At 32.7% G+C, this 27,668-nt stretch overlaps 1 protein-coding gene across 1 annotated transcript in view; it reads left to right on the forward strand.

Moving 5' to 3' along the window:
* The window catches only part of fus (epithelial splicing regulatory protein fusilli), a 123,479-nt gene that overhangs the window by 52,453 nt on the left and 43,358 nt on the right, over positions 1–27,668 (forward strand). Inside the window, exons 3-4 of the mRNA XM_090392436.1 lie at positions 4,807–5,026; positions 17,670–17,759. Of these exons, the coding sequence (XP_090248562.1) occupies positions 4,807–5,026; positions 17,670–17,759 (310 nt within the window). The remainder of the gene's footprint in view (positions 1–4,806; positions 5,027–17,669; positions 17,760–27,668) is intronic.

Genomic DNA, 27,668 nt, shown 5'->3' on the forward strand with positions numbered 1-27,668 from the left:
TTTTTTTGCCAGGAGTGTTCGCAGTGTTTTTAAATAATTTTTAAATCGGTCCTTTTCTCATACTTAATATAAAAAGAACAAATACTTATTTCAAATTTGTTTTTTCAATAAAAACGAAGTGGAAAATACTAAAAAATATATTTTCCCATTCATATTCTAAATCGTATTTTTCTGGTCTTTTGATTGTTATTTGAGGATTGGAAAACAACTTCAATGACCGATCTCTTTCTCAGACTTAAAACCTAAGTGTGAGAAAAAAAGTTAAGAAATTATTATCATCACTTATCTTATCATCGTTAAAATTTAGATCAGGCTCTGAAAATTCTCCGTATTAACAATTTAGAACTATTTTCGGAATACTTTGTATTGTAATGTTAAGTAATTACAGTTTTATCTACAATTTGATTTCTGTTTTACGCATGCGAGTATTGTTTTCGAAACCAGATCTGACGGAATATTGTGGTTAATCGTTATTAGTCTGCCATGTCTGTAAGTTGAGTTTTTGACGGTTTGCTTGTTTTGCAGAATGGAAAAACCCGAGTTTCTGAGGCTCTGATGTGATTTAAGAAAGCAAATATTTTGTTAAATATTTTATTGGTACGGATAGTAAGCACATCCCATAATATTGTCTAAAATGAAAAAGACTCAAAATAACTAACTTATCGTTCACAGTTTATAATGCAACTGAATTAAAGTTAAAGTTTTTGTAACTTTTGGCACGCTCTCTTGTTTAATGTTGTAGACACGTGTTGACTATTTTAATATGCATGAGACACGTTACAAGCTTCATGTTCATATATATATATATTAACTAGTGCAGAAGTCATAACCATAGACCTTTGATTCGGAGATTTGACACCAGAGTGTAATAAAAAAAAAAAGACATTTTATAGATGATGCAAAGTAGCACTATTTGTTTGTAATATCCATCGTCACTGTGTTCATTACTAAATTTCAAAAAAATAAATAAATGATATAAAATAATAAAAAAAAGATGAAGCTCTTTGCAGAAAGACCAAAGGGCTTCATCTGGGTTCGATTCCCGTCAATGACGTGAGGAACCTTTATCTGGTCTCTTTTGACGGAAGGTGAGTTAGCTGGTCTCATACGGAAGTAAGGGGAGGGTTTCGCCGGAAACTCGGGTTTTTCGTCCACCAGAACAGGCAAACCGGCCCTGTGAACACACACATGGATTACAATCATGAATACGTCCCAGCCATATGCCAGTCCCAAGCCCGGATAAAATGGGGGGGGGGAGCAATGGTGAATTACTCTGTAAAAAATCTCACCAAGAACACTTTGTGGGCAAGCCTACAAAGTCACCTAGGGTCGGAAACGACTGAAGGGATAAAAAAACCAATACAGAATATACGTTCACGGCATGAAAGTTTCATTCTTCATGAAGATTTCTTCATTCTTTTCAATAAACTAAGAAACATCAAGGGAAAAAAAAAAAAATTAAAGAACAGTTTATTTTTCTTTCTATTTTCTTCCGGTGATAATCCAAAGTGCAAACATAAAAGAATAAATGAATTATTGCTTTATTAAAAAATTGGGTCTTAATTAGACAGTTGATGGGAATAAAGGTCAAAAGTCATTCCAATGGATCGCTGCATTATCGGCGAAATTCCTAATAGCCTATTAAATAACAGACCAGCTGCACATTGATTGATGTTTGTAGTACTGTACTTGCCAGCAACAGGTTGTAGGTTCGAATCTTACTGGGTTTTACATTTTTAAAACTATTTCCTTATTAAAAAAGTTATTACATTTAATTAGTGTATTGGGATAAAAGCGATGGCAAACGCTAAAACTAGATAAACTTGTTAGAATATCTGACAAACAGTCGCCATGTACACATTTCCGTCCGAAATGCATCTTTTTTTTTTTCTCCTCTATTCTGTTCTTTGGAACAATTTCCTTCAGATATAATTTCCTGAAAATTGCAATCTACAGAAGTAGTTGCGTGTCAACTGGTTCAACTCTAATCGTTCTATGCTGCTGGCTGTAGGTCAAACAGCCTTTCATTTTAAGATTTATAAAAAAAAGTATTCGGGAAAGAATGACGAAACACACGCCTTGTTAGGCATGTTTTTTCATTCTTTATTAGCTCTGAGTTACCAATAGGCTGTAATAGTGAGAAATAATAACGTTAAATAGAATTTATCTAGTAGAATGAAAATATAATGCGCGAGACCGGAAAAATGCATGAAAATCATTCTAAACAAGTCAAGTGATAACAATGACTACTCAAGAACAACTCGTTTGGTCGCTCTGACATATTTATTCTTAGAATGATTAATGATAAATGAGTAGTTTTAGGACAAACAGAGGCACTGCATGGTCGATTATTTTTAATATCTAAACTAGGCCACGAACGAACAGGTAGGAATTTTTTTAAATCCTTTATTAATGATTCAATTGTTACTTTCTACAATGTCAGTTCTTTTTTTCGGGAAGTTCCTTATGACAATTGAATATTCATTATTTAGGTATTTAAACTTCTTAGTTCTTAAAGGCGAAATAATCATTGATTTATAATTTTATTTGCTGATTAAATTAAATGTAACATTTTCAAGGTACAAAAAATAAGCAGACCTAAAGTTCATACCAAAAAAAAAAAAAAAAACGTATCTTATTATTTATTATATAATAATAAATTATTTTGTAGTTCAGTCATCTCCTCCTCACTTGCATCTTTGCTAGAACGACATCAATGTGAACAACTGAGTTTCATTTGACCCCTTGTGAAAATCAGGAAAATTCATTTTGCAGATGTTTTTAGTGTTACACAATCAGCTGGTTCAATGAAAGATTCCAAAGCCGTTTTTCAAAATGGCTTTGGGATAAATCCCAGTTCTTGTTCCGATTGTCGATGTACCAATATATTTTAATGATTGTAATTTAAAACTTTAAGGAAAAGGTAAAGTACTGTCTCGCATGTTTATTTTGAAATGAAATTAAAATTGCTGCATAAAACATATTGTTTCTTTAATATGTTTATGCAGCAATTTTAATTTCACTTCAAAGTAAACATATGAAAGAGTATTTTACCTTTTCCTTGAAGTTTTAAATTAAATTCATTAAAATATATTGGTACGTGGACACTCAAAACAAGAAATGGAATTTATTTATCTTCATATAAACTCGTGACATACTTTTACCATTGTGCATAGTGGAGTTTGCTATTAAAATTACAATATTTTCACACCATTCTTAAATAAAAACATTTTGCAGGACAGTTCCCCCTAATGTGAAAAAACGGGGATTTCAAAGCTCTCTTGCCTAACTTCAGAGCGAATTAGTCCCACCACACTGGTCTAAGAATCATATTTACTTCTGTCACCGTCTGTTATTGTTTTTTTTTTAATTTTTTTTCAATCTAATTTCAAAGAAGTGTTTCTTTTATTTTGGAACAAATTTTTGCCTGATCATAGTGCTTTTTAAACTGTATAAATCAGCTCTAGTTTAATAGCTGGGTTCCATGATTATCAATGGCACATTATTTTCTATACCATCGCCTTCATCTATCGCGAAAACAAGTGCATAAGCAACAGAACATTTGTTACCGTTGTCTTAGTTAACAAGTGAAATAAATCTGCACCCATCGTTCTGTATGCTTCGCACAACTTTTTGGCGTAAATAGGCTGGTATCTTGAAAGTTTTTCTTTTTAATCAAGGCACACCTATTCAGCCACAAATAATAAACATTGCTTCGCAAATTCTGATCAGTAGACCTTTGGGTTTTCACACTTTCGTCTGTCACTGCATAATTCATTACGAATTCGTTGTTTCTTAAAGATATTTTATTGGTAACTCGAAGAAACTTAAATTTTATTTTTTCTAAGTTTACAAGAGAAAGAATCAAATTGCTTTTAATGTTTTATTTATTTTTTTCGTCTAATGACATTTTATATATTATTTCACATCAGAAATACTTTTCTAAACAGATAAGACAAACTGGCTTGCCTTTGCTCTCAACTGGAAAAAAAAAACAAAAACTTGTTACTCCAGTTGTCTTTAAACGACTGCAGTAGCAATGCCTTAGATAGGATAATAACAATATACAAAAACTCATAAATAATTCAACTTCTTTTTTTTTAACAAGGTAATTTATAGATTAGTGAAATTTTGGGTTCGTTAAATCAAAGCGCACTTTTAATAAAAGGTTTGAATCTCACTACAATGTTTTGTTTAACATTTGATACCATTAATGATAGGAAAGGGATAAATAAACGTTGACTAATTCTAATTCAGTAAAAAAAAAAAATTAAGGCTAATAAAATGACAGATTTTATGGTTTACCAAATGATTCTCACACTGGCCACATTTCAGCATTTTAGGGAAAACATTTCTCCTCTGGATAAATGGACTCTAGGGTCAACAGTTATCGACATTTGCATTAGTGTTGTGCAGCAACTGTTCGAGAATTTTTTAAGGATGTAAATGTGTAATGAGACCATAGACTCGTGTAATGAGATTATGGAATCCCGAGTCTCATTACACGAGTGAATTTTCACTCAGTAATATATCGATTAGTGATAGAATTAAAATATCTAATACCATTTGATTCAGATTATTTTATTTGATTATTTGACTCATGCATAGGATACGATATATCAATTTTTTTAAAATTAATTTTGCATTCTCTTTTGCTCAATTAAGTTGTTTATGTATTTGTTGGTTATTTGGTTTTAATGCAACTTGATTTTAACTATTCATAACTGACATATTTCTCGTTAGATTTTTTCCATTATATGTATGCTTTTCTTCATTAACAACTTATTTAATTATTTACTTTTGCAGTTTGATAACTTTGTACGAGCCAAGATAGCCAATGACGTCGGACGTCCTTTTCAGTTCCTTACAGACGGTCAACTTCACCTTCGGCAAGTTCTACACCCTGAAACATGTCGTAAGGGCATCACCTTGCCAGACTACTACTTCTCTTTCTTTGATCTGCGTAAAGAGTTTAGAAACTTCTATCATTCCGATGAAATCCACTCTATACAAGATATGCTTAACTGTATCCTTTTTTAAATGAATTATATAATCTAGGTTTAATAGTTGTATTTCCAGTAGCGATTAGTTCTAAATCTATCTATCTATCCGTATCTCTAAATATGAGACAATAACGTGAAATGACGTTGAGAAAGATGTCCTGATAACGTAAACAAATTTGGTATCTTCTCCTCTGAAGAGGCTCTTCGTGACAGTTGACTCGAGTATTTATTCACTGAATATTCTGAAGCGAAGTTAAAAAAAAAAAGATACACCAGGTTTATGTATAATATTTATATTCCGTCTAATCGGAGATCTCAGTTAATATTTCAGTGTGTATGTTACACGAATTCTGGAAGGTTCTGGGTCTCCAATAGAAAACAAAATCTTAGCTTAAACAGGTTTTGGTCAATGTGGTTGTTGTTTTGGCTCACGCCAAGGTAGCTAATGGCCTTGCCATAAAGCTAGGGTGTTAATGCCTCTCAACAGCATGCGTTTTCAAGCCAGTTTATTTGGTTGGCGGGCAAAGAAAATCCGTTTCCTGGAGATAAAACGTAACTCCTCCATGTGTTCCTCGTGTCATAAGAGTAATTTTCGAGCACTGGTCTTTCCAAGATTATTACAACCTGTGTGATTTAATTTAATTTGTATTTAGTAAATTGTATATAATCTAGAAATAGAAATCAGTATCATCATCACGACTTTCGGATATCCTCAAAGAATAGTTAGGATACCATGACAGTCAATTCATTAACTTATTTACCATCGCCACTTTTCTGCCAAACTGTTTGACAGATCGCCACCCTGGCACTCTTAACCATTTTTGTTTCCACAATGTTTTTCTAACCTTTTCTGTCCATTAAGATTGTACCACCTTAAATTAGTTCTGCTTGATATCCTTGAATACTAATAATGTCCACTTCCATATATTTACCTAATATGGTTCTCTTATTGAAGCAATAAATAGTTCACTTCTAATTTTTTCTTTCTTTCTTTCTCATCATTGCAGATTTGATGTTTCAGTTGAGAGCCCTTTCCAACGGATTCTCCACTATATCATCTTTTCCATGCTTCACTTGTCATCTTCAATAAAAATTTTGCAAAATAGTTAAAATGTTTTACTTTATATGCTCAAAACTGAGAATGCAGAGATTTTTTTTTTCTTTTTATCTTTTAACTGATTTTCGTACCAAAATTTTTATAGGATATTTAATTTGATTAAAGATTTTTGAAAACGCAGAAAATTTAAGAGAATGACATATTTGCATAATGGAGAACTAAGCGTAATGTTTGAAACCACTTTTTTTTTAAAAAAATAGAATTTAAAATAGCATCCATTATGGATTTCAAAAAGTAATAAATAAATGGAGATAGCGTGCAACTCTGCAATACATTTAATTTAATATCGCACAATATTTCTGCACACGTCCTTGAATTCTGTTGACTTACAATTGAGATACGGTAAGTAATGCACATAGCCTACTGTTAATAAGGTTCTGTTTACATTACAATCTTTGCTCTTTTGAACAGTTTTGCCAAAGATGCTTTATCATACCCATTTCAAGATATACAACACTTGATAGAGATTCCGATATGCTATTTGTCTTAAGGTAAAAAGCTCTAGATGGTTTCTATTTGAGGATTTGAATGCTGGCCCTTTCCAAGGGTAGTAGGGACGGGAATTGTTATGATTGCACAACCCTCTTCCTTCTGGTTCTGAGTTTCTGGTGCTATATGAATTGTCCCCATAAATATATCGGACCTGTGTATGTGTATATATATATATATATATGTTAAAGATACCAAGTAATTTTAAACCTGGTTTTACTCCATTTCCTTGCCTTTAATACAAAACATCATACATCCCCTTCTTGGAGATGTGTTTTGGCATTAAGGGTAAATATTAAGATTAGTGATCTGATCTTGTTCCACCTTTGCCACGAGTTGCCTGGTCCTGCACTACCTGTGGGATCAGTTAGACTTGCATCAATTGCAGGCGCAAACTTGACTTTTAGTCTGTTTGCTTACTTGGGAAATGGAGTAAAACCATTAAGTAATTTGTGAATATATGTTAATACGTTTTTTTTTGCTAAATATGACAATCAAGACCGATTAAATAGTAGCCAACAATCTACTGTTCTACAAGGAATATTTTAACCTAATCTCGCGAAAAACATATTTTTTTTTTGTTTCGCACAATGATATTGCTTTAGAAATACTTTAATTATTAAATAAATAAAATAAAACTAAAATGGGAAAGATGAGGATTTCCACTATTTTTATAATCAAAACTGCACTTCCTTTCGAATTTCTTTGCACAATAGTTTCATATGAGTTTATTCAAAACATTTTCCTGTTCCTTGATTGCAATCTTTTTCTTTTCAAAGCGATTTAAAAACGTTTCTGGGTTATTTTCCCAATTTCGTGGGAAAATAACCCAGAAATGTTTTTAAATCTTAAATATTTTTTGCCCATTTAATTTTTCACGTTTTTTACTTCTTCTTCTGGTTTTGTGAACTTAGCCCTTACTCATTCTTCCATTTGGTCAATTATTTTCCGAATCAAACAATTTTGATTAATTCTTTTACACATCACCGATCTCAGACTTCAAGTGAAATTTTATCTTGCCGAACAAAAAATCTAGGTTCCTTTTTCTAGAATTAATGCGCTTAGAGTAATCGAAACACTGCATACGTGCTGTTTCCCAACTAGACGAGGAGGTTGTCGTCATCGGAAAGAAGCATCTTGCACAGGTGGACCACAGAACTGTACTTTAATACTACGGTGTTTACCTTTACAACAGGTGTGATGTGAGAGACAACGGAATTACCTTATCACTACGTTCCGAAAATAATAATAAATAACAATTATTTTGAAACTAACTGCACCAAGAATGTTCTAGTGAGAATTAAAATAAATTATTTAAAAAAACGTATATAATTTAAACTCGTATAACGTATCCCAACAAAATGCTTAATCATTAACAAACTTGTTTAAAGGATACTTTTTTCATAACGGGGAAAAATATCCTTTTGAGACTCGGTAAAAATTGGTTATCAAAAGGAAAACAGAAAATTTTTAAAAAACATTGGAATTGAATATACTGTTTTTTTTTAAAAAAATTTCCGTGAGTTTATTGCTCATGATACTATGCATATCTTGTTGACAACTGACAGTTGCATACGTCTATTAAGCGTCGTGCAGTTTTTGACTGCAGTGCTAGAATGAAATGGTTAACTGACACGCGTCAACTTGCCAAGTTGGACTTGTTAAAACGTTTCTCTGCAAAGCAGGCACGTTGCTGATCACGTGTGCATTAAGTGTCACATCTGTGGCATGATGAACACTTTTTTCCCCTGCGTTTTAATCAACTGATGGGGAGGGATGGAGGGGAAAGTGGATAAAAGCGATAGTGAAACGGGTATGGTTCCATTCGCACATGAAGACCATTATCTCTCTCTCTCTCTCTCTCTCTATTTCTATGGCAGATTATGATAACAAAGACTTCCCCAATAATTTGTGATAAGGGATTTGCACAGTTTGAAAGTCGACATTAATACGGCAGCCTACGTACACATTGAATCAGCAAACAAACTGGAAGTTCTCTCCAATGATTTCTGAGGAGCACAGTCAATAGATTAAAAAAAAAAAGGCTTTGCTAGTCTCAGTAAAAAAAAAAAAGAACATCGTTAAGCATTCATTAACCCTGACATGCGGAACTCTCTTACTGTAGAGATTAATTCGAGAAGGATTTCATTCTTATTTCTCTTTATGTAAATTATATTCTTAAAGACGTGACGGTGGATAAAAATTAGACAAAGTCCCAATAAACTTAATTACACTCTGAAACCCGTTCTCATATTCTGAGAACACATTCCCATAACTTTCTTGGTGGTAGAGAATGATGGAACTCAAGGCACGTTCAAACTTTGTGTCGTGTTTCACCAGAGTTAAATAAACTGGAATCCAGTTCTTATTTTTTAACCTCATTCTACCACTTTTTCTGAAAGTGAAGGACCGAAGATTGATTCATGATGTCAGTTGTGAAACATGTTTTTGAACTTCGAAACTGGAAAGAGTTTTATCCTGTTAATTTCAGGAATAATAATAATAATAATAATAATAATAATAATAATAAGGTGTTTTAACTATTTTTGCAAATAAGAGCATTTTTTTTTTATTTTAACGGCTGAACTAATATTCCAAAGGAAAGTATTTTCAAATATATTGTTTCATCATATGGAGGTTTAGCGCTGTAGATGTATTTTTAAATGATTGTTACATGCGAATTTACATCATCCATGAAATGCTATTACGTGAAAGTAGCACGACGATGTACAACTTACTATTATACTATTTTACGGTTTGTGATACTACCAGAGTAGCGGCATTTGACCGTATTTCTGTTTAATCCCAACATGTAGAATCCTATCATGCTTTTCCTTTCCTCTCAAAATTCATTAAAATTGTTACAGTTCCTAAGAAGCGCGACAGTAACTTTCATTTAATATTAATTTAAAAGCAATAACTATTTAAATTGTTTACCTGATTATTTTAAGTAGCAGCATGACGTTTATCGTCATCATCAATATTTCTAAATTCTTTACAACTTTCCCCCATTTCTTTCATCTAAAAAATTGTTCTAATTTTTTCTAATAAATAAATACTCTAATCATACTTTAACTATTAATATGTTTTTAAATTCTCGCTGGTCTTTGTATCCCAAATACTTTCCTTCCCCCAAAAAACAAAAACAAAATTCTTTTACTCGTTCAGATCTATAAGTAAAGCTTTCTTTTTTGCTCATTATTTACTTCATTTAAAATCAGTTATCATATCAAAGTTTTAATTTTAAAATAATATGGAAGCAATCAGTATAATATTTTATTATTAACACAAAAGAATGGTTTAGTTTTATCACAGCAATAATTAAAATATTTATGTACATTTAAAATCTATAAAATGGGATTAAATTCACTACTTCATGGTTAAATAAATTATCTGGGAAGATCTATAAAAAAAACTTGCATTTTTTAAATCACGAAACCAAAAATTACTGTGAAACTTACGACTCAGGAGTTAAAGTTTGCATCAATACCATACAGGCAGTGTTTATAAGCTCTGATGCAAAATACATACAAAGATTGTATGTATTTTGTATGTATGTATGAATTAGTATCGCGTGTGCAGGACAAGATCAAATAACAAAGCGCTGAAGATCAAGTACATTTTATTGCGCTTCAGGTTCTCCAATATGCAAAGTGATGGATGTCATATTAAATAATGAAAATCGTGTTATTTAAAGATTTTTTTTTTACAAATACTGATGCTATAGTAGGATTAGAATCAATAACCTGTGTGTGTGTGTGTGGAACAAGCGCAATGTTTCTATCTGTCGAAATATTCAAATTCAATGGTATTGATTTGGGTCGGTCACTAGACTATACGAAGAGGCATATTATATCATTACTTAATTTGAGTACCACAATGTCTGCATTAATCTATAAAATGTACAATCAATTATACCGTAATGGGTATGATATTACTGCTGTTGCTAATAAAATATCATAAACAGAATGACAGTAAAATATCAAAACAGTAACGAGTTCGATGTTTTACTGTTTAGTTTTTTTTTTTTTTTGTGGAAATGAACATTTCCCCACGTTCAATGACTAGTTCTTTAAATTTCATCTTAAACAAAATTGGAGCATTTTGCACAAAAATGGTTTTTATGTGTTGAAATATTCAAATTTCAGATACCAGATTCATCCAAATCCGTTCGTCCAAAGTGTATCTGTTATTTGTAACATTAATAATTAACAAGAGATTTTGTAGACTTCGATATTTTAAAATTATTTCCAGTTTTACAGACTATTCAAGATCTCAGAATTGGTTTGCTAAATAATTTGAATCAAGCGTTAAGATTGATCACTTTTAACCAGTTCGTATTTAAATATTTAAGTCATAATAGAAAACCAAATATTTATTATTATGTATAAAATTATGTTTACTAAAATTGCAAGGATGATTTTCATAATAGTTATTCAGAGACTAGTATAGATCGGCAATAGTCACAAGGATTTTTATTTTTTAAAGGGAAAATTATTTGCATTATAACACGATAGGAATACATTTGCAACTTTACTGCAAACACTCCCCATTTTTCTGATGGAAACTGTCTAATAAATGTCCACAAACTTTTTCGTTTTAGAACTTTGAAATAGTACACCTGTTAGAGCTCATCGTGATAATCATAGTTCTCTTCACGGGATTAAAGATTATTCCCTGTTCTTGCACGTATCTGATATCTCTTTGAACTTGAAGATAACGTAGTATAGATGGAGCAGTGGCCGCCACCCTTTATTTATCTTTACAAAGTGCTGATGAAATATTCCTGTTAATAATCCTCTGTCTGCTTCCTGTATTTACAAAGCAATGACTTAAAATCAAACAGATCGGTGATAATTTAAATAATCTTAACAAAAATTTGCTAATAATCCTTAGGTAAGATATTTAATGCTAAATTGTAAAAAATAGTTATTTATTTTTATTTAAATGAATATGCTAATCCGAGTTGTAATCAACAGTTTATGATTTAAAATTAGAGCGGGTGCTACCTAGTAACTATCTTTAATTTTTGTATTTGCATACTTTGGACAATATATTACTGTTTAATGAGCAGTGTTTAGGCCCATAATACTGCATTGACAGTAGAGGATATGAAACATATGATATTGCATTACTTAGGATTTTGCAATCAATGACTAATTCTCGCCTAGTTGATCACACACTCTATTCATTTGCAGTAGTAGTTGTAAACACTAAAGCAGTTTGATGAAGGATAATCGTCGTAGGCATATTGTGACCAGATAAAATGTGAAAATAATCCTGTGGTCTCCTGGACGTCTACCTGGAGTGTAATGGGATACCATGAAGTGTACGTGACTACAAGAGAAATAAAAGCAATACAGATGGCATTAGTATTGTTAGATTAGAAGGTAAGGTTCAGTGTTTAATTAAATTTCAAATCGATTTCCTAGTAAACAACTGGAATTTCCAAAGTTTCAAACAGCTGGCGATATTTCAGTTTTATAGTTCAGGTTGTTCCCCAACACCATTGAGTAAACGTATTGTAGATCCTTTATATATGTATTCATTTCTTGATGGCATGTTTCGAAAGAGAATGGAAGATAAAAGCGGAAAAGATAAAATCCAGATTTCTGTGGTGTTTTTTTTCATCTTCTTCTATCTACCTTGAGTTATTGTCACTGAGTTCGGACTCAGTCAGACTAACATCCATTAACATGCGTCAAATGAATGGCCCATTGATAATTAATACGAATTTTGATATTTTGAATTTCATCATTGCAAATATTAAGTTAGTAGGATGAGTTGTACAACTAACAAGATCAGTGACTCATTCTTAAGGTTTTTTTTTTAAAATTTCCTTTGAACTCAGAATAGTGTATATGATATCACACGACAGCACAGAATTAGTAATTATTCTGGCAGCTATCTGTAGAAATTGTGAATGAATGAAACATAAGAATGACATCAATCAGAACGAAGAATATCAGTAAAATATTTTGATGACTATCGTTTTTTTTTAGTTTATAATAATTTCCTTGTCAGCATGTTATTTTATAAGTTTTACCTGTATCTACCTAACTACTAATTTTATATTTGAATGAAATAATTTGCATTTATTTGAACTTTTCAATCCACACATCTATTACTTAAAGTTATCTGCTTCAAATGGTGGTTTTGCCACAGAGGTATAACCTGATACGAACAGATAGATTCGCTTTAAGGAAAAGTATTTCTCATATGTAATAATAATATTCATAGAGTTGAGTCTGTTTTCCCCATAACGACCCAGTCCATATTAGTAGATGTATATCTATTTTTATGCATGAATTTATGAGGCAATCACAAACATCTATGCCTATCGCAGGATTCACACTCTACCATGGGTTCGAATTCTGTACGAAAGAGGAAATCGATCTCGCCTCCTTGGTGGAATAACTTAAGGGGGAAAAAAAAGCAATCACCATGCGTATATCAGAATGGACTCAGTTTTAACATCCCAGTTTGCGTTTTATTTGGGGGGAGGGAGGGAAAGATTAATGTAGACTCGAGATACTATGCACTGAAGTTCCTCCGTGAGCATTACCACAAAACAACGAAGAGCCTATTAGCCTTGAACAGCCCAAGAAAATAAGCTCGAATCTTAGTTAAAACGACAATTAATATATTTAATTAGTAATCATATGGCATGTCTTTACAAAATATTGCGTTGTTTATATAATTTACTAATTTGAAGGAATTTAGAAGATTATGACGAATGTCAATTTTATTATTTTTACGAATCCTCACGTAACCAAAGAAAGTAGAACATTTTAAATATTTACCAAACTAATCATATTACTACTACTACTTAAGGCTTTGTTTCTTTTTTAATGCTTATTTTTGCATTAAAAAAGAAACATCCTTCATTGCGAACCTGTTCTGATTAAATGTCTCTCTTAATACCATTTCATAAGATAGTAAAGTCTTTACAGGGTTTCTCATATATTTGATAATTTTATGCAATTCGCATATGTCGTAGCAGAAGGAAATTTGTAATATCTGTTAGCGAATATTTTTAATTGAGGTTTCTCTTCCATCAATTTGTTTTCCTACCGTTATCTTTATTAGTCACTACTGATGGATCAACGATTTATGGATGAGGCTATTGGCTCTTTACTTCGATCTCAGTATATAAAACAACAAAACTGATATATTAGAACAATATAGAAGTTGCGCATGTACTTAAGTTATGTTTCTTTCTTTCTTTTTTTTTTTTTTTACTTCGTCGTGAATACTAAGCATAGCCTTGACCAGCTTTACATTGTTTATTGAAACAGAATTTTTTCCTTAGATGTTTTGGCAGCTTTCCCATTTTTTTAAGATGTTTAACGTGCAAGCGTGTGTATACCCGCATGCAAGCACACACACACACACACACACACACACACAGACAGAGTGAGTTTGGTTCACGCTCCATATTTGTTTGTATCATGCACTTGACACTGACCGTGAGAGATGTTGCATACTTCTTACTATAACCTGGATCACGGTCTTTATCTGATGACCTTGAATCTCTTGTATTTTTGAAATGAATATTACGTATACCTGAATGCTCTACTCTAAAAAAAAAAGGGGGGGGGGAAGACATACAGACAGAGAGCAGATTTACTGCTATTAAAAACAATTATTATCAAGGAAGCAGACAATGTTTGCTTGTGGAAGGCTCTATCATTATTCCTAATCTGAATTATTCAATAAATCTCTCTCTCGTAAGGATTTTAAGCATACTTTATGAATAATATATATATATATTTTCGAATTCTGTAATTACGATTTTAATTTTAATTACCAAAGTATCACAAATATAACAGTGTATCTGAACTGTTTGCAAAAAGTCTTGGTGATGTAACGTAACTGAAAATTAAACACACAAACACGTACTCCAAGAGAAAACACTTGTGTTATCACGTCATAACAATGTTATGACCACTTATAATACCCTATTTTATTTTTCTTCTTCATGGAGTCCAGAATGTTATTTTATGACCAACATGCAAAACACTTCCACAAAAGGTTTCTCTATTTTGCCACCACAAAATATAATAAATAAAATATAAACACAATAAATACAATTTGGTTTCTTTATTTGTTATATTACATACCCATCTACCCCCACTAACCATCCGCAATTAGGTTTGATTCCAGAATGAAGGCATAGTGTTACTATTAGTGGTCATAGAATAATTACAGAATCATGTATGAAGACTTTTTTCCCATTTTTATCTCCTATTATAATAATATTAGCGAAAACATGTTTTTGTTTGCATAGTAATTACCTTGAACATAGACGTAATATCACGCAACTTGAAAATTTGAATCCAACGCGCACTTTAGAAAGAATATATGCACTAAAGAACGAGGGGGTGTGTTTTGTGTAATCATTGGTGTGTGGATAGGTGTATTTTTCCCCGAGTTCTCGTAATCTACAGTTTTTCCCCCTGTCTATAAGTTGTATGCTGTGGCACAGAACCAAGACAGTTCAAATGAAGCGTATCTGATAAAAAATACTCAAGATTTGTGACATTTTCGAAATGGGAACGTGTTTCACGCAGTAGTTGCCTAAATCACTCTTGCAAAACGGCCACTCTGATTGCTGTTTTTGTTTATCTATCCATAACCATGAATAAGAAACTATTCCTGTGTGTGTGTGTGTGTGGTTCTGGCTTCAGTTTTCTAGTTTAATTCGAGTTCTCGAACATTTATTCAAACTAACCGGAAAATCGAGGTAAATAAGGCACTCTTGTTGTTAAAAAAAAATGTGCATACAAACACACGTCCATATGAAGCCATAAAAAGAAACAAGTAGAGATAGCAACATCCACCCATCACTGCTGTTACTATAATGCAGTTCTCTATTGTCTAGCTTTAAGCTCATCACCCTGTTCACAAACAAAAGTAGTACAAGAGTGTTCCTTAAGAAGTCATACTGGTTATTTTCCTTGACTTACGCAAATCTTGTAGATAATGCCACACGTATCGTGTAGAGGCAGGCAGTTGTACTTCAGTACCAGTGTATGATGACGTCATTGAGCTCCAAAATAACTTCCGGTTTCGTAACTCGGCTGGATGAAACGATTACACGTCGTTACAAAAGTGACGGAAACACCCATCTCTATCATCACAGGGAGTCTTAGTGCCATGACCTACGTGGGCTTAGTTGGAAACCTAGTATTGCTTGCATTAAGGAGAATGTAGAAATATGGAACATCAAGAGTTATTTATCCGTTTTAATTATTTCATCTGTCAGCTTTCTTTATAAACAAAAATAATACAGGTACGCATGCGCTCTTCGCAAATTCCTACATAAAAAAAAAAATTTGGGAGGATAGAGAATGTTGTATGGATAATAATTTTAAATGCTAATAAAAGGAAACGGGGATAAAAACAACAGCCTCCCCAGCTGTGTGTATAATTGCCTCAATCTGAAATCTATTTACTTATATTTTTCTTTTTGTTGTTACTGTTATTTTGCAAGCAATAAAATATTTGTTTGTTTTTCCCATTGCAAGATAAGAGAATTTGAGATTGCATAATCCAGAATAACGTAACATTAAAGAAACAAGGTCTTCGTATTGCTGTTCTTTGGAAAAACAAATGACAGTAAAGATGTCAGTTAAGCAGGCAACCATGTTAGCAATTTTCAGAAATGTATTGTGAAATCTTTTACTACGAATACCCGTCACAGTCGAAATAACAGTTTGAGACAGCCGAGGGGTGGATTTTCAATGAAAAGTATTAATATCCAGAACTAAAAAAGTGTACTTATTTAAGAAATGTTGATCGGTGCAGATGAAGGGTTTCCAAACTGAGATGCACATGCCGATGCGAAGGCATTTTATGCAGTCCAGATGACATCCTATACCCAACATACGTGAATATGCTGCTTTATTATATAAAAATGAGTACATTTTAAGTCGTCTTCTAGTGCGATATCGCCACCTTGCTTATCCGGTAGTGATTTCCAAGTAGCCCAAAAATCTTGACTAGCCCATAATAAATAGAGCACTGTAGGCATTTTATATTTCGTTAACATCAATTTAACATTGCTATTTGCACGCGCCGAAATTACAGCTAGTAACACATTAGAAATTAGCAATATGAACTGAATAACAGAGTTGGCTATCATATAAGATATCTCAGCTTTTTTCCCGTTTGGTCCTTAAGTCCTGATGTAAGTTTTATTTTCAGAAGGCATGCCACCTCCAGCGAGAGGGGAAAATAGCTTAGATCAAATTATATAATTTTGCAAACTTATATGAAATTAAACCGCAGCATTAAGATAATGCATAAGAATTCATTTTTAAGCCTAATGAAGTGTTTGATTTTGAGAATGTGTAAAACATGCTTAGTACACATGCGTATGAATGTGTATTATTATTATTATTATTATTATTATTATCACTGTGCATCATTCTTATGAATGTGTGTGAAGTACAACGAGATAACATACTATATGAATACCAGCACTTTATTTTGGAGCCAAATGGGACATCTAGTTTAAAATTTAAAACATTATGTTTAGTTTAGATTTGAACGAGGCAATAGCTACCACAGAAGTTGATCTTATACTTTTCCTGAGTGTCAATAAATTAATTTCCATAGGACTATTTTAAAAACACTCGTTTCCTTATTTTTTATAACAAAGAATATGATCAAAATTACAAATATTTTATTCAAGTGTAGCAAGTGAGATTTTACAGTTAAATCTTTATTTTAAAAACATGCTAATATAAATACATCTATTTTAAAAGCTACAGATTATGTTTTCTGCAACTAATCTGGAAATATTACTTTTATTAATAATTAGCATTTCTCAATTTTTTCGCGATGTTTTTTGAAAAACATCGTTAACGTTAAGTTAACGTCAAGTATTACTTTGTGTGTTTCTGTGTAATTAATAATACAAATAATATGCACTATTAGGCTGCTCAAAATATCAAGCAAGTATAGTTTGTACGCTTCCTTGAAACATAGCCTAATTACCCTATTAAGAATTTTTAAACTTTTGTTTTGTTTCCTTAACTGACTTTTCCTTGAAGATCTCGGATTGGAGGCTGATGGATCAGCAGACTATGGAATGCGCCAAGTGCAAGACATGGCCCGCATTATCTTACGGTTAATAGGAGATGGTAAGAAAAAGAAAATATTTTTTTTTATGAAACATATGTTTTTGAGAAAATTCATCAAAAGCAATTACCTCTTGTCTGTTTATTAAATAAAAAAATACCCAAACGATTTCCTCTTTTAAAGATAATAAGTACAAACAAACAGAAAATAAGATATTATGGAATAAAATATTTTTCCTGCATTAGATTTAGCCGAATATAAGTGGAAATGGATTTAGCATTTCGAAACGTCATATGAATCATGCTGTATCACTGTCTCCTTGTATCAAAATGGTCTTACTTGAAATGACTAAAAATAGATATTTTCTCGTGATGTGTGTTTAGAAAAAAAAAAAAATTAGGTTAATATACTAAATAGGAAATATGGTCTCCAAAATTCCCTCACTCCACTTCCATTGGCTGGTTCGTTCTCACATATATATTTTTCACTGTCTGATGAAATATCAGTATGCATTGACAAATGGTAGAATTGTTTTTATTTTTTTTATCTATTATCTTTTCTTTTCATTGTTGCATTTCATATATTTTAATTCAAAAACGATCTATAAAATTAATAATTACTGTATTTTGAAGAAAAAAAAAAAAAGAAAGAAAGAGCTTTTTTTTTTTTTTTGATAATGACAGTTTTACCATTTTGGTAAAAGCTGAGGTACATTTCCTGTTGCAATCAAAAGCATTTGAATAAAATGGCTGATTCTAGACAATTATCTAAAGAGGAAAAAACATTAGCTAACTGCATTTGCATAAAAAATACCTCTTCTTCCCCACACAGTTGGGATTATCATTTGTGCCGGAGATTTTCTACGGAAAATTACCTTGTTTTAAGAATCAGAACGCAGAGAGCTCGTCTTTTGACCGATGCAATCCATCATCTGAATGCTCAGTCACGGTTTCTGTCAAGAATGCGAGTTTTAAGATTTACTTCGCTGTGTGGGGGTTGAGAGTGATCATCCGTATGGACAGCACAATGAACTCTAAAGGTTGGATGACCAGTTGAGATAAAGCGTAATGGTGGTGGTTGCTCACAGCGACATAGAGCTGGTTTTTACAACTTGATATACTGACTTAAATGTCATCCAAGTTAATGGTAATCCCAATGATCATTACAGTGTTTAATGAATCCATATATTCTTACAAGACAGTTGATTAAAAAAAAAAAGATGGTATATAAAAATTCAGAATTTCATTTTTGCCTTTTTGTCATATTGCTTGAAACATGTTTTTTATTGATGAGAAATTTATCATTCTGCAGAACAAGAGCATATGAAAAAGATATTTAGATAATGTATTTTATTATTATTATTTTATTATTATTTTTTTTTTTACGAACAAAGACGGATTCATAGGCAATAACACACGTTGAGTGGATTCCATCAATGAGACTCCAAGATAAACAGTTTAATTAAAATCATGTTTTTTTTTAACAAAAAATAAAAAGCCTCTGGTTCTTCTGTCACAAACTGATTCATAATACTGCAAGTTATTACAGTTAGTTACTAATTTTTTTATTTCAGGAATTCACCTTCAATAGCGTGGAAATCTGAAAAAAAAAAAAATTAAATAAATCAACTTTCTTCTTAAATCCAGAACCATCAGGGTTGAACCATGATATTTTGAGTATGAAATGGTATCATCCATCCCATTTATCTTTTCTTTGGGCTTCAGATGTGTCGAAGCCCACAAATATAGTTTGGTTATGACTATTTTTTGTCATCTCATATTCGAAAGATCTTATCGTTTGGGGAATGAAATAGAATTCATTAATCTCTGCATGTAAATTTTTAATTTACATGCAGAGATTAATTTAAATTTAAAAAAAATAAAAAGCCTCTGGTTCTTCTGTCACAAACTGATTCATAATACTGCAAGTTATTACAGTTAGTTACTAATTTTTTTATTTCAGGAATTCATCTTCAATAGCGTGGAAATCTGAAAAAAAAAAAATTAAATAAATCAACTTTCTTCTTAAATCCAGAACCATCAGGGTTGAACCATGATATTTTGAGTATGAAATGGTATCATCCATCCCATTTATCTTTTCTTTGGGCTTCAGATGTGTCGAAGCCCACAAATATAGTTTGGTTATGACTATTTTTTGTCATCTCATATTCGAAAGATCTTATCGTTTGGGGAATGAAATAGAATTCATTAATCTCTGCATGTAAATTTTTGAGAAAAATCTTACCCAATTAATAACCAATAAAAAAAAACACTCGGTGAGCTGGCCGAATGGTTAGCGTATCCGCTCTCCAGCCAAAAGGCTGTAGGTTCGAATCCCGCAGTGGGCATGATTGTCTGTGAAAGTACTAGTGGTGGTGGCGGGCAGTAGATGGCGTTGGTGTAGTTCCGGTTTGTTGTAATTGGTAGAATGAATGGTAGAGACAGAGAGTTTTGAAGTAAGTCCTCCCTCGATGAGTCTTTGGACTCCTTGGAGGTGTCGCATAATAATAAAATAAACATTGACTCAAAATTTCATTAAAATAAACATTATTTTGTTTCTTCGAATTAGAGTCATAAATTAAGAGTTTTCATTTAAACTTGGGATTCCACAGTAGCTGAGAGTCATTGCTATGGGATGTAGTCAGTCTTATTAAGTTTGATTCGGACTTCGATATGTTATTGCGTAAAATTTTATCATCACACACACACACTTTTGTTTTAGTGTAAGCAATTAACGCTTGTAAGTAAACGAATCATAACCCAATGGATCAAATGTCAAAATATAACATGGTCACCGTTTTTCTTTACTTTTATACAGATTTCATTATTATCCTAATAATATAGTCAGAAAAACATCAAACTTAACTCAGATAGAGAGAGAGAGAGGGGGGGGGGATTTTTAGGAGATTTTAGATAAATTGAGTAATGAAGCCTTAGCAACAAACTAGCAACAATTATTGTAGTTGTTAAGTATCGTCTCTTTATAGTTATCTCATGTATAAGCAAATATGTTTGTTAGTTCTTTGTTATACGAATTTGATAATAAAGTAATAAAGTACTAATTTAAAAAAAAAAACTTAATAATTCAGAAATAGAAAGGTTCCCACGTAGCCTCGCAGAAATATTCTATAGTTTCGATTCTCGTTACTAACCACAGGAACTTTTGTACACTTTTTATCAACTGGTTTTCAAGATAGCCGATCTTTGGCAGCGCAAGTAAAAATAGATTATTTTTTTATCTCGGAAACTCAGTTTTTATTTATTTATTTTTAACTCCAGAAGTCAGTAAAATCAACTGCAAAACTCACACTATTTCATACAATAATATCAGGATTAAAAACATGAGGTGAAGAAAGTAGCAATATAATGTTCCGGCGATGACGAAGGTCGTTACCGGCTACCAACTGATTTCCAATGGGGCTAATAATTGCCAATTCCGTTGGAGAATAAAGCGGTCTATAGGGTTTATTTTTATTTATTTAGCAAGCAAGAATACTTTAAACTGTTTATTAAAATAAAAACTGATTCATAGATCTGAATAATGTGGGGATATCTATATCTATCTATTTTCCATACAAATTTCCAGGTTACTTACTTGGCCTATCACGGCCAACTAAGTAACTTGGCAACGTAGAAACCCGACTATTGTATATGGGAGGGCAGTTAATCCTAAGTTTTATTCTATAAATGTATATTGCGTGTATTCTTCTGGCCAGTTTGGAGAATGAAAAAAACCCGACTTTCTGGAACGAAAAACTTTCATCTCCGTATGAGACCTGCTAACCCATCCTCACCTTGAAAAGTTCTGATAAAAGTTCTTTGCGTCCTAGATGAGACTTGAACCCGCGTCTTTCCAACCGAACAGCATCGTCGAAACAGATTGAGATACGGAGGCTCTTTATATACCGCACTCCAACTAACAAGTTGCAAATTCGAACCCCGTGGTGGGGCATGGATGCTAGTGATTTTCTAAAGATGGAAAATGAATTCCACCACTCTTATTGAAAGCCTGGAGATTGAAACAGTTTCATGTTTGGTCTCTAGTGCAGGGTTTCTGGACTATGCTAAAAATAAATAAAAAAAATAGCAAAAACTCCTTAGGCCATCCACAGTATGAATGCATAGAGGTTTACAGAACAAAAACCTTTTTTTGTGTGTCGGCGGGATATATATACACATACATAAAAGGTCGCAAAATATATAACACAACAGTGCCGTATGTTGGAAAGACATCATGAAGAAAGAAGAATCCGTTAATAAGTTTCTTGAAAAGCAGGGTCATGTTGGTTGGGAAAAACAGCATGGGAAAAGCCACTCCAAAGAACAGAGGTAGAGGGAATGAAAAATGAGACGTTGGTTCATTACGTTTGAGTTGAATTGTGCTTGTGGATGTTGACCAATGGTTGTTCTTATGCTATTAGAGGAAAGTGGAGAAATGTAATGGCCAGTTCGGTATTGCAGCATTCGTAAAATTACCATGGAAAGGCATAAATGCAGAACCAGCGCTTATGAGAAAGTGACTGGAGAGAGTCTGTGCGAGATCGCCACTTAGACGCATTGCCCACTAATGTATATAATCAAAAATTCTTAGAGGGAGGGAATTTTATGTGCATTACCTCAAATGTAAAGACAATATTCTACGGTCAGTCGATTTTGGGATTTATAAAGTGTTAGGAACTGAGCAGAGAAGAAGCAGTGTTGTGAACGAAAAAGAACACGAAGTTTTCTTTTTTTTTTTTTGAGGTTGCGGAGGCTATGTATGTGATATATTTATGCCAGGATAAGCTAGATATGAAAATCAGTCCAAGAAGAGAAAAACTGACCTCAACTGAGATTGAAAGATTATCAAAAGTAAGAGCGAATGAGGTAGGATGTTTCTTCCAGGTAATAAGACAGGTCTATGTTTTGACAGTATTGAAATTCACTGTTATCTTCACCCTACTTGAGAATGGTGTGAAGACGAGTGTTTAAAATATTATTTATGAGAGATCTCGAAGATTGAACTATTTGAGTACAACAAGGTTTCTCGAATGAAGAGACATCAGCAAAACTATGGATAGTATTTGAACTTAGAGAGAGAGAGGGGGGGGGGAACGGGGGTTTGAAGTATATAAGTTAGAGCAGTGATTTTCAACCTTTTCCATAATACGGCACACCTAGACTAATTATTAAAATTCTGCGGCACACTAAAAATATGTTCTTTTAATTTTTTTGATGATCTGGCAAAAATAGGCATAATTTTGATTGATTTACACACACAAGAAGAACAGACCAGACACTAATAAATAAATGCGCAAATTACGACATGATTTCTTTCAATTAATTTGTTTTCATAAATCTCGCGGTACACCTGACGACCTGTCGCGGCACACCGGTTGAAAATCGCTGCGTGGACGAGAATGCAGCATCCTACGATACTCTAGCATTAATAAAGAAATCTGATGAGAGGAAATGATCTCCCATGACACGCAATGAGAGGCCTGAAAGGAGATTAGCAATCCAATCACAAAAGGTAGGAGGGAGACCATAAATTGTATTTTGGTAACAGAATATCGCGATGCCAGACATGATCAGATGCTTTAGAAATATCAAGAGCCACCCCATGAGTTTCTCTAGATCTTGAGAAAAGGAATTACTTATTTTTCTAACTTATTTCTCAAATTCCAGAAAAACATATGGGAACTGAACTTTCTTCTTTTAAATGCTATTTACGGTGGAAAGCTTCAAAGTATTTTCAAATTTGCGAAAGGTGTAAATTTGAAACCTGATGGTTTGATGTAAAATAGAGAAATACATACAGAATTGCATCATATCTTCATTCTCATTATTATTATTATTATTTACTTTATTTTCTAGAGCAGAGTTTTTTAGACGAACTTGCTCCACATACAGTTACTATACATTCTCATACAAGAAAAATGAGTTTTGCAAATTGAGCGAAAAAAGAGCACTCAGTCATCACCGACATCACATCATCTCATTGAAATTTTACAGGCTTATTTAATAAGCTAATGATCATTCATTGATTCAGTGACTTTGTAGTCTCTAAAACTAAACTGTAGACTTTAGGCCTACAGTTTAGTTTCGAGATCCTGTTGTAAAATAATATATATCATAATGTGTGGTAACTGTGTTCAAGTCCATCCAGAAAAGTCTTAAAACGAAATCTTATGTTTTCGAAAATAAAGTAAATAATAATGAATTACTAACTACGATTTCATGCATTTCTGTATACATTTCTTTATCTTTCCATAGTGGAAATTAAAAATACTATTGTATAGGGTTTCTAAACCGAAGTTTGGAGAAAAACAAACTGAGTTCCGGGTAAATAAAGGTTGTTAGGATCAGAGTTTCACTTTAAGACAAATAGTTGAGAAATTGAGGGAATATAATAAGCATCTGTATTTAAGTTTTGTAGATCGGGAAAAGGCATATGACAAGAAAATTTCAAAACACTACACTTATATGATGTAAATAGGACATTATATCGAACAATACTTAATCTATGTTTGAGTTATTAGTGCAGTTAGAATTGAAGGAAATATAGGAAGATGGTTTGATGTAAAATCAGATGTGAATAAAAGTACAGATGATGTGTACCCTTCTGGGTGCACATCATCTGTACATTCATTCATCATCTATATGAATCATATTATGAAGGAAAGTGACATTAAACCTGATATCAAAATTAGCGATGCTAATCTTATCTCTTTTCTTTATGCAGGTGACATTATACTTCTAAATAACTCCAGCACAAGTTTGAATGATTACCTTACTAAATGGAATAATTGCTGTTATAAATTTGGTATGAAATTCAGCAATAAAACGACAAATACAAAGTAGAAACATTGAAAGCATCAATTTCGCCTGAATAGAGAGGCTATAAAACAAGTAAAACACTTCAGCTACTTAGGCACAGTTTTTTAGTGAAGATGGCAGGTTAAATGTGGAAATAGACAACAGAATTAGTGAAGCTGGCATGGTGGGAAGTCGACTGAATAAATTTATACGGAAAAAGAGAAAAAGTAGTCAAAACACTAAATTAGTTGTATACAAGACAATGTTCACACCAATTTTAACTTATGGATCCGAGAACTGGGTTAGATGTAAAAAATGGCATCAACGGCAGTATCATATCAAATCAGGATATTAGAAGTTGATATTGTTAATATTCAGGAACGGCATTAGATATATGAAGAGCCAAAGGCTTCAATTCGGCGACATATATTCAGGAAAGTGTTAGCAGAGCCCATCTCGTGGGGTATGTCTCTTAAACAGAATCGGAGAGCAAAGGTTAGCGTAACGTGTTTTTTTTTTTTTTTTTTTTTTTTGCCAGGATGTCAGGAAAAAGACTCAGAGGAAGACCAAGATGTAGGTGGATCGATACAGTAAAAAAGTGAAGAGAGAAATATAAGATCTGATAATATTGGAAATTTGACAGCTAACAGATTAATTTGGAGGAAAACTGTCAATAGAAAGTTAGTAATGATGTAACTTTTTCATGTAGCTATCATATTCTGTACACCCCTGAGGATACATGTCAATAATTTTATTATATATATGTATATATTATAAAATATTATAGGGCCATACGCAGATTCTAACATGAAATGATTAACTATAAGGATGTTCGTCAGAAAATTTTTATTCTGAAATGCGTTCAGAAATTTTCTAAAATTTACAGTTCTGTTCTATTCTATCATCTACTTTTTCATAAATTTTGGATCCTTTGAAGACATATTAAACGGTTCTGCTTTTCCTACCACCAGCCCCACCCATATGAGTATGGGATAAAGAAGAAAAACATTTATTTTTAAGTGGATTTATTTAAAAAGTGTCAACTGCACCAGTTGTCGGTCTCGCAACCTTATGTGGGGGAAAGAAAGAAAGAAACATGTACTGATCAAGTCACTGCATTGACTCATATATTGGTTTTAAGGACATTTGACTTATCTAATCAAATAGAAATACTCTATATAACGTACCCTTTTGTTTATCTTTTATGTGGGCTTCAAGGATAAGTGAAATTTCCGGTAATGTGTTTTGATATAAAATTGTTCCCCATGCAAATTGAAAAAAGAAGTCCACATCATTAATAATATCTTATTCTTTTTGTTACGATAAATGAATTATCTGAATTCATCTCTTGATGCGAGTCGGCTGAGGAACGTTGAAAAACCGAAGAGAAGTTTAATGTTAATAAAGGAAAATAAACAAACTGCCCAGAGTTGTCCTTGAGCTAAAACAGTCAGTTCTGACCAGTGATTACATAACAGAAGAGATCATCCTCTTGCATTCGATTTAAAAAATGGCATATCAAAATTTTTCATAGAATTTAATTATAAAAATGCAGCACTGACTGAAGTCTATAAAATTTTCAAAATTGCTAAAAGTGTAGAAAAGGGAGTGTTAATAAAGTCTGTGGTTTTGTTTTTGTATGAATTGATATTCATCAAATATAATGACGAGTATCAAAGGTTTGCTTACATTAGGGCACAAATATTAGTTTATGGCAAGCCTAAGTTTTCTGGAACATCTGTGTGCTTGAAATGATTTCGAGTAATTATGCCCACAAAATTCATACTCTTGCGATTATCAGCCTCGTTTAGAATGTCGTTTATAACTTAAAAAATGAATCCATACAACTTTGTGTGGATTCAGAACTATTTTCTAGTTCTCTTCGATCTTGACGAAACACAGACATTGGTTTCAAAATCTTCATTTCACAGACAGTTCCTATTTTGTACGATAGATGGCGTTTTACATGTCCAAGTTCAGAAGTTTAACCCGAAAAATATTTAAACTTTTTAAAAAGGGTGAAATAAAATTGTTTGTTTCTTTACCACGTTTATAGAGAGCCTCCTAACAGCTTTGTACAAAAAGTGTGAAAATTTATATTCAACATTTTCACTTAAACGGGAAAAAAAATTTCGACACGAAAAGTACGAGAGCCACAAGCTTTGGACGAAAAAAATGAACATGCTAAATAACATCGTTTTTTGTTTTGTACGATACAACCAAATTGCGCTGCACAATCCATACCATGTTATCAGAATTTAACAACTAAAATAACAATGTTCCAGTATGATCTCGATAAAAATGAACCACTAAACGAAATGATGAACCGATGTATTCCGGACGGTTTGGTCCATGTATTGAATTTTATTGCTGTATGATAGCATATTGGCAGATAATAGTACAAAAAATTATATTCTAAAAGGTTAGACCTCCCATGGACTTTTCCTTAGGAAAACCAGGTTTCATGACTTTCCCCTTGAGGAAATTTCTTCCCCCACACTACTGATATATATTGTGTTAAAATGCTTTGACATTTTGCCCTATTAAAGACAATACAGAGAAATGATGCATTGACATTTCTTTTTTTTATTTTCTTTTATTTATTTTTTACCGAGATGGACGAAAAACTTGAACAATGATCTCCTGATGTTGAGGCGATTACTGAGTCTTAGAATTTTATGTTATGGTTTTGCTCAAAATATAAAAACAGAATGGCGGGAGGGTGGAGAGTGAGAGAAAGATGTGGACATGCAAACGAAACTAAAAAAGCGTCACACACTGCTGGTATTGTTAAGCAGGTGTTCGTGTTGTCTCCTCGTGATAGGCTTATCTGCTATTTGTATAGAGGAGAGGGGAAAAGATACGGGGGTCGAAAGGGGCAGTAGACAAAAGTGGTGGAGGTCAGTCGACATGCAGGGTAAAGAACGAGGGCAACAACCTGGACAGAGGTGGAGCCTTGCTACAAACCACGCCGGTAAAATGTTGGGATACAGGTGTATGCGCCCTTCGGCTACGACGCATGAACGCTAACACGCGCCAATGCCCTCTAGTGTACGCATAGTTAAGACCAATTATATTCTTTTGTTAGGTAATGCGGTACAGCAGAGAATCATCATGCTTAAGTGAATAATTTGAACTGATAAGTTTTGTTATAATAATACCAATGGAATTCTT

Source organism: Typopeltis vanoorti, chromosome 1 (assembly GCF_054136105.1).
Source record: "Typopeltis vanoorti isolate ZY-2024b chromosome 1, IOZ_Tvanoo_1.0, whole genome shotgun sequence".
In the NCBI taxonomy this organism is placed as follows: Eukaryota; Metazoa; Arthropoda; class Arachnida; order Uropygi; family Thelyphonidae; genus Typopeltis; species Typopeltis vanoorti.